Source organism: Lolium perenne, chromosome 3 (assembly GCF_019359855.2).
Source record: "Lolium perenne isolate Kyuss_39 chromosome 3, Kyuss_2.0, whole genome shotgun sequence".
NCBI classification, from domain to species: Eukaryota; Viridiplantae; Streptophyta; class Magnoliopsida; order Poales; family Poaceae; genus Lolium; species Lolium perenne.
Genome location: NC_067246.2, coordinates 135,615,645 through 135,628,875, shown reverse-complemented (window position 1 = coordinate 135,628,875; position 13,231 = coordinate 135,615,645). Strand labels below are relative to the sequence as shown.

The following is a 13,231-nucleotide window of genomic DNA, read 5'->3' as shown; positions in this document are numbered from 1 at the left end:
ATTAGGTTTTTCGCAACTGCTGGCGAAAGAAGCACTCAAACGACGGCCTCCCACAGCAGGACCGGGGACAAAGAAACCACTTGGCTTCCATAAGAATTGATGCGTTCAACCACTCTACGGCATCCTGAGTCGGCGGTCAATCCTGGACCATCGAAACTGGTCTCCAAGAAATTGTAGCACCAAATTTTTTCCATCTATGCCACCAGCAACGGCTGCCACCGCCTCATCCCGCCAACAATGCAATAAGGAGGAATTGACAATCATTCTTTGCCGCGAAACAGAGCATTTTTGTTAATCTAAGTAGTGATGCAACATTCAATCACTGCGTGCTTCCCTCTGTGAGCAAATAGAGTTCTGAAACCAGAAATGCACACCTAACATGAAATGCTCCAAAGTTTCATCACTACAATACAGGTTTATCTATACCGCACCACTAGCCAACACAATTACCACTGCCGCCATGACAGACAGATCATCCAAAATAACATGCATAACATCACATGCCACTCAATGACAACCACTCTACACCAACATATACCGCCCACAAATAAAAACACCAACTCTACTACAACTTCTAGAAAACAAACAAACCCAATTCTTATTAAGCAATAAAATTAAGAAGACAATTCTCACGATCCGGTGCGGCGTGCCGCCGCGCCATTCTTTGCTAGTAATACTTAATTAGGAAACACAATTGAGTACCATAGTAAACCATAAAAATCCACAACCCTAGTTATTATGCTTGTTCTTTATTAATTAACATGTTCTTCAAAAGTTATTCTTTTGAAATATATAATAAATAATTATCAACCCTGCACTATAGGACTTAAAAATGACAATTGTTCTTTACTTATTATGCAACTACTATTCCTTGGTGTATATGATTGTTATGATGCATTATACCACTTGTTTATGATTTTAAGACAACAAAAACCTAATAAGAACCTTGTTTGTGGAATCACTCTAAAAGTACAACACACCCAAAACAAATCATTTCAACTCACTAATCCTAAATCATCGGGGTTAGGTTACGCTTAGAGCGATTGCATCTGATATTTATGCATTATAGCATATTTTCCAATCTTTTAAACATTTTCCTTACCGAATGATGATGCTATTTCAGAATTTGGAGTGATCTCGTATCGAAGTCCTTGACTGCATAATCTTGCAGTCAAAAAAGGCAAGTTCATCGCTTGCTCGTGCCATTTTGAGTATTTTTACCAAATTACTTGCAAAGTACTATACTTATCACTCTTGCATCAAAAAGCAAAATATTATTTTCATAACTATGAATATGACTATGTGGTGGGCAATGGAACCATGGTATGAGCCTGGTGGAGGTTCCATTGCAATGGGTATATATTCACATAGGACTTAACAACAAATGTCGTTCAGTGACTCTTGCGCCGTAATACCCGTGTTTACCATAAGATCTGGAGTGGGACGGAGTAGTCAGCTGTTCTTTTCCCTCTCGCATACCAATGGATACAAGTGCAGGTGGCTAGTATGCAGATACTTAGGCGGGGAGGAAGCCCTCATAGATTCTACTGCGGGTTGTATCTATGATGGATTGTAACGGGCTGGCCTAGAGGGATTGATCATATGAGTCAATCGAGGCCACTGGATTACAAAAGGGTGGGTATGCAGGGTCGCGGGAAGGCCCATTGATTGGATATGACTTATACCTAGCCCCACACCAAGGAAGTGTGGACGAGCATGCAACTAGGTTGTGCAACAAGGATAAGATCTCTTATGGGTACAGAAACATACCTCTGCAGAGTGTATCAAATTGTGGCTTGTCACTCTCTGTTCCGGGTTTGGAACTGCGAACGCCGCTGGAAAGGAACTCCATGAAGTTCTAGACATCCGGTGAAGGCTGGCGGACATAGTTCTTCAGAATAAAAACAACATTTTGAAGAAATGTTTACATAAACTTGCATTGCCTATGACTTTCTGGTCCATGGATGTAGCTAGTGCATTAAACACCTCTTTCCTATAGCGAACTTGTTGAGTACGCTCGTACTCATCCCTCTTTGAATCCCCTGCTTAGATCTGAAGGCATTAAAGGAAGATCTACAGTGCAGCTCGAAGACTGGGGAGTCAACAAGTACGCCAGGAGACATGATCGAACTAGAGGAGTCTAACACCACATTCATCATGAAGAAAACCTAGATTAGCAGTAGAAGGGAACTAGCTCCCTAATCCCAGCACCTAAGTAGCTAGAATCCAGTCATAGTCTCTCTAGTCAGTCAAGTACCTCTCTAGATAGAGTTCGAGATAGATTAGACTACGAGTCGTTCTTCTGGAATTTATTTGCAGTTTTACCTCATTGTAAAGTAGGAGGTTGTGTTGATCTTCTGTGAAGAGTCTGTTTTGTAATTCTATAGACATGCCTTGGACCCGCATATGTTTTTGTTCTACCACTCTGAGGGATGTAATACTAGTGGAACGGTGTTTCATTGGTGTTATGTCAATGATTTGCATACTACACCATGCTGTGGTATGCTGGGTCACCACACTCATCCTCGAGAAAAGACCGAAGAAACATCCGAGTAGCAGTAAATGGAAGTTCACCTGGGAAGGCAGGGTTAATGGTGGCAATGGCCACATCCTCGTTCTTGACGGAGACCGTCGTGCTGACGTGATAGCGGCACTGCTGCAGATGATTGGCGACCTCGATGAGCTCGTACTGCCCGGGGATGAACGGCGAGGGGTCGGCGGGGAAATTTTCCATCTCTAACTGCAGCAATGTAGTGGTCGGTGCGGGCGGAGACGGTGAGGAGCTACAGTTCCCGGAGAAGGGGAGTAGGGAGATGAAGGGGCAACATGTAAGCGGAGCTCTGTAAAAAATGATTCCTTAGGATACACCACCGGGGTGGCAAGCTGGGGAGGAGGGCGAGAAAATCCCACCGTCAGGCTTAGGCTTGTATCGAGATCGTGCGGCTGAGGATTGCTGTTTAGGTCAACCATTGCAACGTCATTAACCAAATTGAGGGGTAAATCCAAAGTTTCCTTAACAGGCAAATGTACTTCCTTTGGAACCCAAGTTTCCTTAACAGCAGAAAACAGTCCTTTTTGGCATGTCCAAGTTTATTGCATCCACGACAGCGAATCTTATTCCATCAATTACGCCTTAAGTGCTCAGGTTGAAGACAACGAGGACAAGGTGGGCTGGAATTTTTTTTATTAGCGTTGCGTTTCGAGGAGGGTCCAAAAAACCTTGGAGGAGTCCCGGGCGGCAAGATTTGTGACTGTTGCTGCTTCTCCGGAGGAAAAACGAGACAATCAAAGGCAACTGGGTTGGGCCTGGGCTACCTCACGAGCCGAGCCCAAGTTATATGCCTCAGTTTGAAAAGAAGGGATCCCGCTCGGAGTGGTAAATGCAGATTTATCATGTTGAATTTCCGCTGAAATAGGCTCTGATCTTGCATTACCATAGAACCTTTTTGCCAAGACTTCATCAGAGGGTTTACTATCAATAAAGACACGTAATTCATGGAGCTGAGTCGTTGCCAATAAGTCAAGGGACGATTTAATCCGGCAATCTTTGTCATCAAATCTAAAACATTTCAAAATTCAATCAAGGTTGTGCCCAAAGGAGATAGCAAGTCTCGAGTAATTCCATGTCCTTGACAGGAAGTTGATGTAAGAAAAGCAAGCCTAGGGGTAGCAGGTGTTTGCAGGACAGTAGGCTGATGAACATGCATATGACCCAAAGGAACCCTATTTGCTCCAGAGAGAGGATCACGAACAATGTTAGCAAAAGAACGCCGGCCAACAGTCTGCCACGATTGTGACTCCTCAGATTCCCAAAGACGGCGTTCTCAGACAAAATTGGGTCCTCCACAACCCCAAAGCAGGAAATGAACAACAAAATCATCACACTTGTCGGATCTCAAATTGCTAACACAAAATCCAATCTTATTGTTGCAAACAGAGAATCTAAAAGTTCTATCACGCAAGAACATCACATTGAAGTCCTGGGGTATACCACCCAGGCAGGCATGGAGCATGTGAGAAACTGAGAGAATCCAAGCGCAGTTTGGAATGCCCAAAGGAGGCGGCCATGAAGAATTCCACTAAGCTATGGGAGCTCGAGAAAGCCACAGGGAAATAAAAAAAGGTTCCAGAGTTTCTTCTAAAGGGAAATGTCCGAGCGCAGACCAAAGGAGGGTGACGATTGTTGTACTTGGGCTTGTGGTGGAGCAGGAGTCTCCAGAGGACCAACCTTCACCACATGGCACGGAAGCGCAACCTCCGATCCAGAAGAGATGACTGTTAAAATATATAGCATTAGCCCTTTCCAACAGTTCGGACTTTTGGAAAACTTGGCTAGTGCATCAATCTAATATGGTATCAGAGCCAAAAGGTCTCGGGATCAAATCCTACCCAAAGCACTATTTAATTTACTCCAAATAGTTGCGGCCCCCGATTACCCACGTCTAGTGTCTTCCCGTTTGTCCAGCCTAGACGTGAGGGGGAGTGTTAAAATATATACGTGAGGGGGAGTGTTAAAATATATAGCATTAGCCCTTTCCAACAGTTCGGACTTTTGAAAAACTTGGCTAGTGCATCAATCTAATAATGACTTCATCCTTCATGAGGAAACGCGCATCAACCGTGACGCCATCAGCATCCAGGAGGATCAGACGAAGGGCTTGAGGCCGGAGGTAGAGAAAACCATGAACTTGTTGAGATATCGCCCGCTGGGAGATGAGCGAATGGTAAGTCACACGCCAGCGCCACGGGACAGAGCTTCCATCATCCATGGCTGCTGGAGGGCTCCCTAACCGGAGCAGAAGCGGCGAGGACCGCCCCGCCAGGGGCGATCGCCGATGGCTGCGTGCTCGGATCTCATCGCCTTTTAGCGTTTTCACTTCACGTGATCAAGACCGAGCTCTCAAATGACTCGTACTTTGCCCAGTAGCACGCAAAGACCCAACGCTGAACTAGAGTCCTAAACTAAGCATGGAGGCGGGTATGGGGAAATGCACTTAGGTTTAGATGCACTTATTATTTGAAAAACCTATTTTAAAATCTAAAAAAAATGAAAAAAAAATCTAGCCATACACCCAGACATTCTACGTCTGCACACAAATTTTCGCGAAAGAATGACATTTTTTGTGACTTGTATAGAAAAGACAATTTTCGGTGCTCCAAAATGACTTCTCACCAGACATTTATTCGTCTTTTTTACCTGGCCCATAAAAAATGGTTTTTTCCACAAAACTTTGTATATGGACATAATATGTCTAGATATAAACCCAAGATTTTTTTCAGTACTTTTTAAAATAAAAAAAATATTTAAAATATATTTTTCATAATAGGTGTATTTGGACCTATGAGTCAAAACTCCATGTCCGCGGGTATGCTATTGTCATTTCACACAGGTGACAATCAACAGGTAATGGCTACCCGTCCAATGCGGAAATTACGGCAACAACCAGTCAGTGCAGAGAATCACAGCTTCGAAGTTCAAACCATCACCGGAACCATCCATCATGCCTCAAAATTACACCTCCAGTACAAGTTGTTCCATCTAAGGAGATGAAAACTAAGTAACAGATAATGTTTCACAGAATTCCCATCAGACACCATCTGATACACTAAGAAATCCGTTAAGCTACTTTGCGCTAAGATGCCAAAGCATAAATGACACCAGGACATATACTGCAGCCACTCCAGAACTTGAATTCAGCACCACCTGGAACAAAGAAAGTATCAGCACAAAGTACTACAGTACAGCCGTATGGTGTTTGAGGCTAGGGCAGAAAGATCATATACCTAGGACACTGTTAGCCGTAACCAGTTGCTCCTCCATTTCACCCGATTGATAACAGCTTGGTAAGTCCCACCAAGTGGTAATCCCCTAGAGATGGCTTGTATGGTCGAGCATAAGATTCTTCAGCCAAGTTGATGCCATTAGACCAATTCCCTTATAAAGTATAACAAATATTAGTTACAACTTAGAAGCCATTCCACAAATGTCGATATGTGCTAAAAAGAATCACTCAGATGAGAAAGAAGAACAAAGTCGGTTCCCCCAAAGGTTTTGGAATAATCTGAACTGACCTATGAAAAAACAATTCCAATTATTTAATATATGAATAATTTGGATTAATTAATTAATTCACTTTTATGTGTCCAATTAGTCAATGCAATAAAGGGCTACGTGTAGTTTGGCCTCCATTTATCCACTCTTGCTACATATCTTGATTGGAGACCGCAAGTATAAACCAAACATAATATCTGTATGAAGTGAGAATAGTTGTCTGGTTCGGTTCTTATGCTATCTGTTGCACCAAATATGTTAATTACTAGCTCTACTATAATCCAATTTTCATCGATCATAATTACATTAACTACAGTTATAAAAGGCCCACGGGAAAATAAGAACAGGACTATATTTTACGCTAGGTAGATACATCATATGTGCATCATCAAAAAATGATCATCCAGAGGCAAGAAACCAACATAGTATATTGAAGAACAATACTACATTGACGCATAATCTATATTAGTCTCGTAATTAAAATTTGAGCACTAAAAGGGGACCAAGATAATTTAGAAGGCGGATAAATTTGGCATACACCCCAGATATCAGATTAATAGGCAATATTAACATGGGACTACGAAGCGAGTATGTATGCACATTTTATTAGTAATCGCACTCACCAATTCTTGTTTCAGCATCTATACAAGTTGTGATTGGTATGTTTGTCGTGTTTTACTTAAACGCTAACAGAGCAGCAAAACCATCCAGAAGTAGTCCATGCATGAACTATTTAGCTATCGTAGAATACTGTATACCTAGCTTCAGATATGGATATTCCATGCCTATATCCACCTAAAGGTGCTTGTGCACAAATATACACATAAAATTTAGTTTTTTTGTGCAGATATTGCTCTTAGCCTGATAAGTTAATTGGTAAGTGTATCACATTCACAATCACAAACATATTAGGATTCAAAGATTCGGAGGAAACCAGAAGTGGTAGAACAGGACTAGTCTACGCCTCAGCATATGGGCATCAGGAAATGACCATGACCGTCCAGAGGCAAGAAACCATCATGATACAAAAAAAAAAAAAAGAATTCGTGAGGTAGCATGTGCATCACTCAGTCACCATCTGAATGAACAGGAATACCAGCAAGCTTAGAAGGGAAAAACTGGGACATACAGCAGACAATCAGATCAAAGGACAAGGGACATAGAAACAGGGGAATATACGAGAGGAGTCATGGCATCATTACCTGAGGAGAGTGACGGCGGAAGCTCCCAAGCCCGAACGAAGCGGCTGGCGATGCGGTTGCTGGGCGGCGCAACCAGGCCATAGACCTCACACTCGACGACCCTGCGAGCACGCACGTCAACGCCGAAGAGGTGCTCTTCCAGAAAGAAGTAGACGACGTCGGGGTTCTTGGGGTGAATCAGCGCGAGCGTGGGGATCTTCTTGGGCAGCCCGGTTGCCTTGTAGCTCCGATGGGCCCAGATCTCCGTAAACCTCGCCTCGTGCTCCAGCGTCCACTCCATGGAGTCTGCATCAGGCAGCGTCCACACGGCGATCTTGCGAGCGCCCCCGCCGCGAGCGTACGTGTCCACGAAGCGCAGCTTGCCGGCGCTCACACCCACGCATCGGTACTTGTCGATGACTCGCCGACCTTCCCAACACTTGAGCACCCTCTCCGGAGGGAACGGGATGAAGCCCAGAACCGGGTCGTCGGCGAAGGGGTCGCAGGTGATGACGCCCCATGAGAGGTCGACCCACCAGAGCCTCCCGTGTAGCGAGAGCACGCCGATGGCAGCCCACGGCCGGGGCCGGGGCTCGAGCGGGTAATGGACGGGCTTGGCGACCCACTCCCCAACCTCTGTAGAGAAGCAGAGGAGCGTGGCCGTGTTGGTGCCGATGAAAGGTTGGAGCTCCGCGACCATGTAGTGGCCACCGCCAGCAGGGGAGACGACAAGGCCAAGGAGGGCCTGGTGCAGGATGTCGGTCTTGGGGTCAGGGAGGTGGAACGCCGAGCCGGTGGTGACGTCGAGCACAAAGTAGCGCGAGGTGTAGTATTTCCAGGTGAAGCCGGTTTCGCCAGGGAGGTCGATGACTTCACGGGTCGGGGTGCAGTGCAGGTTGGCCTGCAGGAGGAGAAGGCCGGAGGGGTCGGCGGCGAGGACGAAGGGGAAGAAGTGGGGGGTGGGTGGATCCGGGAAGACTCGCGGGGTGACGGTGACGATCGAGACGCGCGGCGGCGCGGTGAGCGCGACGGAGGCGTCGGCGCCGTCCGCCGGCGTAGAGATACGTGCGATGCTGCCTAGGATGACCCACGACGACGACGGCGGCGGCGCGGACGGAGACGCCATCTGTGGGGGGGCTTGGGCTTGGGCTCGGGCTGGCATGGCAAGGGAACACCTTTTTGCAGCCCTCCGAGTTTGAACGTTGTCGTTTATCTCAGGTTCTTTCTTTACCTCGACCTCATCGGTTCTGTTCACCCCATGGATGAAGCACACAGAGCCACAATGATTGAAGCGCTGTTGCATAGGGGCGAGTTTCATTGCGCGTGTAGTAGTTTTCGGCTTCGTTGATGCACCACTACGCCACTGTGAAGAACCTCTGCGCGATCTAGACGGCCACAGACCAGATTTAGAGCATCTCTAGTCGCGTCCCCCAAACCGTTCCCCAAACCACGCCGGATTGAGCGTTTGAGGGACGTGTTTTGTTCGTGCCGCCTTTGGGGGACGTCGCTCCCCAGCCGCGTCCCCCAAACGCCGCCCCCAAACATTTAAAATACTTTTTTTAGCATTTTTATTTCAATTTCCAAAAACTAATACATAATTGGGAACGTGGTTTCCACAAACTAATACATAGTTGGAACCGTGGTGGACACAAATATAAAATATTGCAAATAAACTAAACCTAACTAGGCCGTGCATCGGAGGTTTCCTGTGTTCGCTGCTAAGAAAGAACACTCGAGAGCACACCCAGTCACCTAAACTGGAAAATCCAGCGGGAGGATGGTGCCCTTGTTGGTTCTACCGATGAGGCGAACATCCCGAAACCTCCGTGCACGTGTTCGCTGCGAAGAAAGATCACTCAGTCGTCCTCCTCGTCGGTGTTGTCGCCCTGGTAGTCCCGGCGGCACCGCGTTTCGTCGAAGACCTTGACGCTCATGTCCCTGTCGCCGAAGTAGGAGAACAGGAGGATGAAGCCGGCTTGGAGGCTGTGGTGCCGCGCGAACTTCTCCCAGCCGATGTTGAGGTACATCTTGCCGCGCGCGTCGTAGATCACGTCGACGATCCACCGGTAGTAGCTGCACGCAGCCTCCCGCAGATTCATCGTGCGCGGGCGATCGTCGCCGGCGACGTAGTCGGCGAAGGAGTCCGGCAGCCTCTGGATGCCGCACGGGTCGCCCTTGAGGACGAGGACGAACTCGAACCGCACGTCCGGCTCCACGTCCATCTCCGACGATGATGAAGCCGGCGGCGTGGAAGGCGACGGCGAGCGTTCAGCTCTGCCGCGGCCACGACCACGACCACGACCACGGCCGCGAGGTCGGCCTCCGCCTCTACCGGACATAGCGTCGAGTCTTGTTGAGATGGTGGCGGTTAGGGTTTGGGAGAGAGGCGCTAGGGTTTGTATGTGAGAGGGACGATGAGAGGCGGCCCTTTTATAGGCCGGAGGGAGGCGGGGGAGCGGTGGCGCGCATTAACGCCGGCACGCAGAGCTAGGCGCGACGGGACGCGTCGCTGCGTCGCTGCGGGAACTGCACCGTCGCTGCGTCGCTGCGGGAACTGCACCGTCGCTGCGTCGCTGCGGGAACTGCACCGCCAATAACTTCCGTCGCGAGGTAGGCGACGGTTAGGTTAAAAATTTATTGTGCCGCTGACGAGTCGGCCCCGCCACTCCCCGCGCGCTTTTCGTTGTGTCCGGCGTCCCCGGTGCGTCCCCTGTGGGACGGGGATGGGCTCGGGGCGCTCGACACCGTATGGGGGCGCGCCGGACAAAAATGGGCTTTGGGGGACGCGGCTGGAACGGTTTTTTTGTCCGGCGCGCCCCAAATCCCTTTGGGGGACGGTTTGGGGGACGCGACTGGAGATGCTCTTAGTTTGTTGTTTGGTGTCTGGGCCGACCATTTCTGCACTAGGTAGGGAAGCGAGATCCTATTGTTTGGTGTCTGCTTCCAGTTCAACTTAAACGCATGAAAACATGAATCATCTGTTTGGTTGCACAGATCATAGTTCCATATCCTTATCACACTTCAATTTGGGTGAGAATACCATGACACACCATTCAGAAGAACAAGATCCTCACGATCAGACGATGATGCAACTTTGACCCAACTCTAATGTACCTCCGGTGCTCCTTGTAGAGCATGCACTGCCTCCGGCGGTAGATGTGCTAATGGCACTGGCCGATCGATAGCCTCAACTGTCATGGCCTCATGATCCAGGAAGGTGTGGTACTTTTGTTGTGCCTCCTCCAATGTTTCATACCCTATGTAGCTATTGTTGGAGTATCTACTGACTTGGTCTTGACAGATTCTTCATAAGCTGTAGATTCCTGAAACCTGTCCGCGGAACACCACATACCACTAGCATGACATAAAAAAGAACAAGTAATCGGTCACAACCACGAACCAATTCGTAATAGTGCAATAGAACTACACAAATATTGACAACAACTGATAAACTAAGAGGGGCATGCATGGTCATTCCAAAAGTAGAGCAGAAGTTCATCCTACACTACTATGGTATCATCCTACCACCACAACAAAAGTGGGTGTCATCCTAACACCACAAGTTCACCATCACTTGAGGGGTTAGTATATAACACCTCATCATAGTTACAAAAGATGGCCATCAAATGTCTTTCAACCCTAGCTACTGCCAAAATGTACATCATCAACATCATCATCAAGTTCATCACATCCATGCATGCATCCCCTAAACCACCCCTTCAAGGGCACCACTACAACTTGTAGTGGTACTTGACAAGGTAGTTTCTTAGCCAGAGGACGGGGTGTGGCTCAACCATGCCCACAAAGCTGCAGCCATGGGCCTTGTGGTCGACGAGGTGGCTCAGTGCCGCCATGAGGTGGGATGACTATTTTTAAGGATAAGTTGTTATTGTGCGGTGGTATTTGTTATGTAAATAGTAGAAAGTGTGACATCATAATGAGTAGTGTGATATTGCATGTTTCAATTTAATAGTAAATATTTTAAGACATAGAGGGTGGGCTGGCGGCCATGGCCCACCAAAATGTTCCGAATTTTCTAGAATACTCCTAATTCTCGGGTGCTCCTATTGAAGCACGATGGAATCCAACCACACAAAAAGGAGAAAAAAGCAAGATGGAATCGGTCCCGCCTGAAGAAAACTTCGCTTGGCTAAGTCCATTTATCTGGCTGCTATTCTCTCTTTCACGCGTGTGACAACGTGAGTCACTCTATTACTTCGGTTTTCGAAAATCTGAACAAAATTCAAAATCTATAATTTTAAAAAGCTAAATTTCAAATTTGTAAAACCGTGAAGAAACCGGTAAGAACAGAAAAGAAACCTGAGAAAACCAGCGAAAAATCGAAAACTAAGGAAAAGCCCGTACATACTACTAGACGCTGGTGGGCGAACGCTATAGACATCGTTCGGTCGTTTTATTCTCTTCTTTCTCGACTCGCTCCGTCTCTCTCCACCGGGGGCTCGCCCCCCTCCCCGAATCCCCCACACCGACCGCCTCCCCTCGCCCGACCACCTCCTCCCGGAATCCCCCACAGTCAGTGATAAGGGGTTGCCCGATGTTCTCAGTAAGCACGGTGGTGATGATGATCATGGGATGAACACAGTGGAGATAACTTGATGATGAAGAGGATGATAACTTGTATGACGGGACGAAGTCTTTCGATTGGTCCCTGTCGCTAATGCAACAGCTCTCAACCCAACAAGATATTCGCAACTCCACACACTTGCGCACGTAGCCGCCGGCCACGAAGCGGTTAGTTGCAACCGTCTAATTCCCAATGGAACAACAGATCACACAAGACTTTTCAGGGTATACACCAAATCAATGCAATATGGTGTAGAAATTCGATAGAGTTGCAAAGCAATCAACTATGAACAAGGGTTTATCTTAAACATGGTCTAAACCTAATTTGGGGGCGTCCTGGGCACTTATATAGGGGTTCAGGACGACCAGGAGTCGAAAATACACATAGAAAACCGACTCATATTGGATTTGGTCGAGACAGACTCGGAGTCGGCCGGTCATACGGCCGGTCGACCGGGCCTGGGACTGGGCAGGCAGGTTGGAACCGGGCCTTGCACCGGGTGGTGACCGGACTAGGGGTCCAGGCATACTGGATAGTGCCCGGTTGGCACCAGTTGGGGATCCGGTCGGCGCCGGGCTGGGCCGGTCTGGCGCCCGGTCGGACCGGGCCTGGGACCGGGAGCGCCGGCGTGGCGGTCGGTCAGATTGGTCCTGGCGCCGGCCTGGACTTCATCTTCTTCCCTCGCGCATGCCTCCCTCTCCTCCCTCGCGCTTCCATGGGATGTCTTCATGTCCAGCTTCATGGCCAGCTCCATGTCCAGCTTCACGTCCAGCTTCTTGTCCAGCTGCTCCTCTCCTCCTCGTGCGATGCTTGCTCCTTCTTCATACCTGATCATACATAAGTAATAGGACTGGGGTAGTATAAAGTTCTCATCGATCAAAGTATCATTTAGGAACAAGTTCACCCGTTGTTTGAGTAGCTTCGCACGAGCTCGTGTCATTGGTCCAATCCTGACTTCATTGGACTTGAGCTTTACAACAGCATTTTCTTCATCTTGCAATGACGGAGGTAGTAGTGTAGTAGGGATTTCCTCATCATCTTCCCCCCTTCAAAAGGCGTCAACCTCGACGCTCCAAGGTCTTCTCCGTCATATGGTGTCAAATCAGCCACATTGAAAGAATTGCTGACACCAAACTCATCAATTGGAAGATCTATAGAGTATGCATTATGATTGATCTTGGCAAGCACTTTGTAAGGACCAGCACCACGAGGAAGCAACTTGGACTTCCGTAGCTTCGGGAACCTATCCTTGCGAAACATACCCAGACCATATCACCAGGCTTGAACAACATCTCCATGCGCTTCTTGTTCATCCTTGCAGCATTGCTCTTGCCTTTCTTCTCTATCAACTCTTTAGTCTTCACATGAATCTTTCGCACAAAATCTGCCCTCTTGGATGCCTCCATATTGGCT

At 47.8% G+C, this 13,231-nt stretch overlaps 1 protein-coding gene across 1 annotated transcript; it reads right to left on the bottom strand.

Moving 5' to 3' along the window:
* Positions 1–5,451: 5,451 nt before the first annotated feature.
* On the bottom strand, positions 5,452–8,490 carry LOC127342516 (uncharacterized). Its single transcript, XM_051368478.2, has 3 exons — positions 7,255–8,490; positions 5,785–5,935; positions 5,452–5,704 (listed from the first exon to the last, which is right to left on the bottom strand). The coding sequence occupies exons 1-2, from the start codon at positions 8,393–8,395 to the stop codon at positions 5,823–5,825; spliced, it is 1,254 nt and encodes a 417-aa protein (XP_051224438.1). The 5' UTR covers positions 8,396–8,490; the 3' UTR covers positions 5,452–5,704; positions 5,785–5,822.
* Between the last annotated feature and the right edge of the window lie 4,741 nt (positions 8,491–13,231).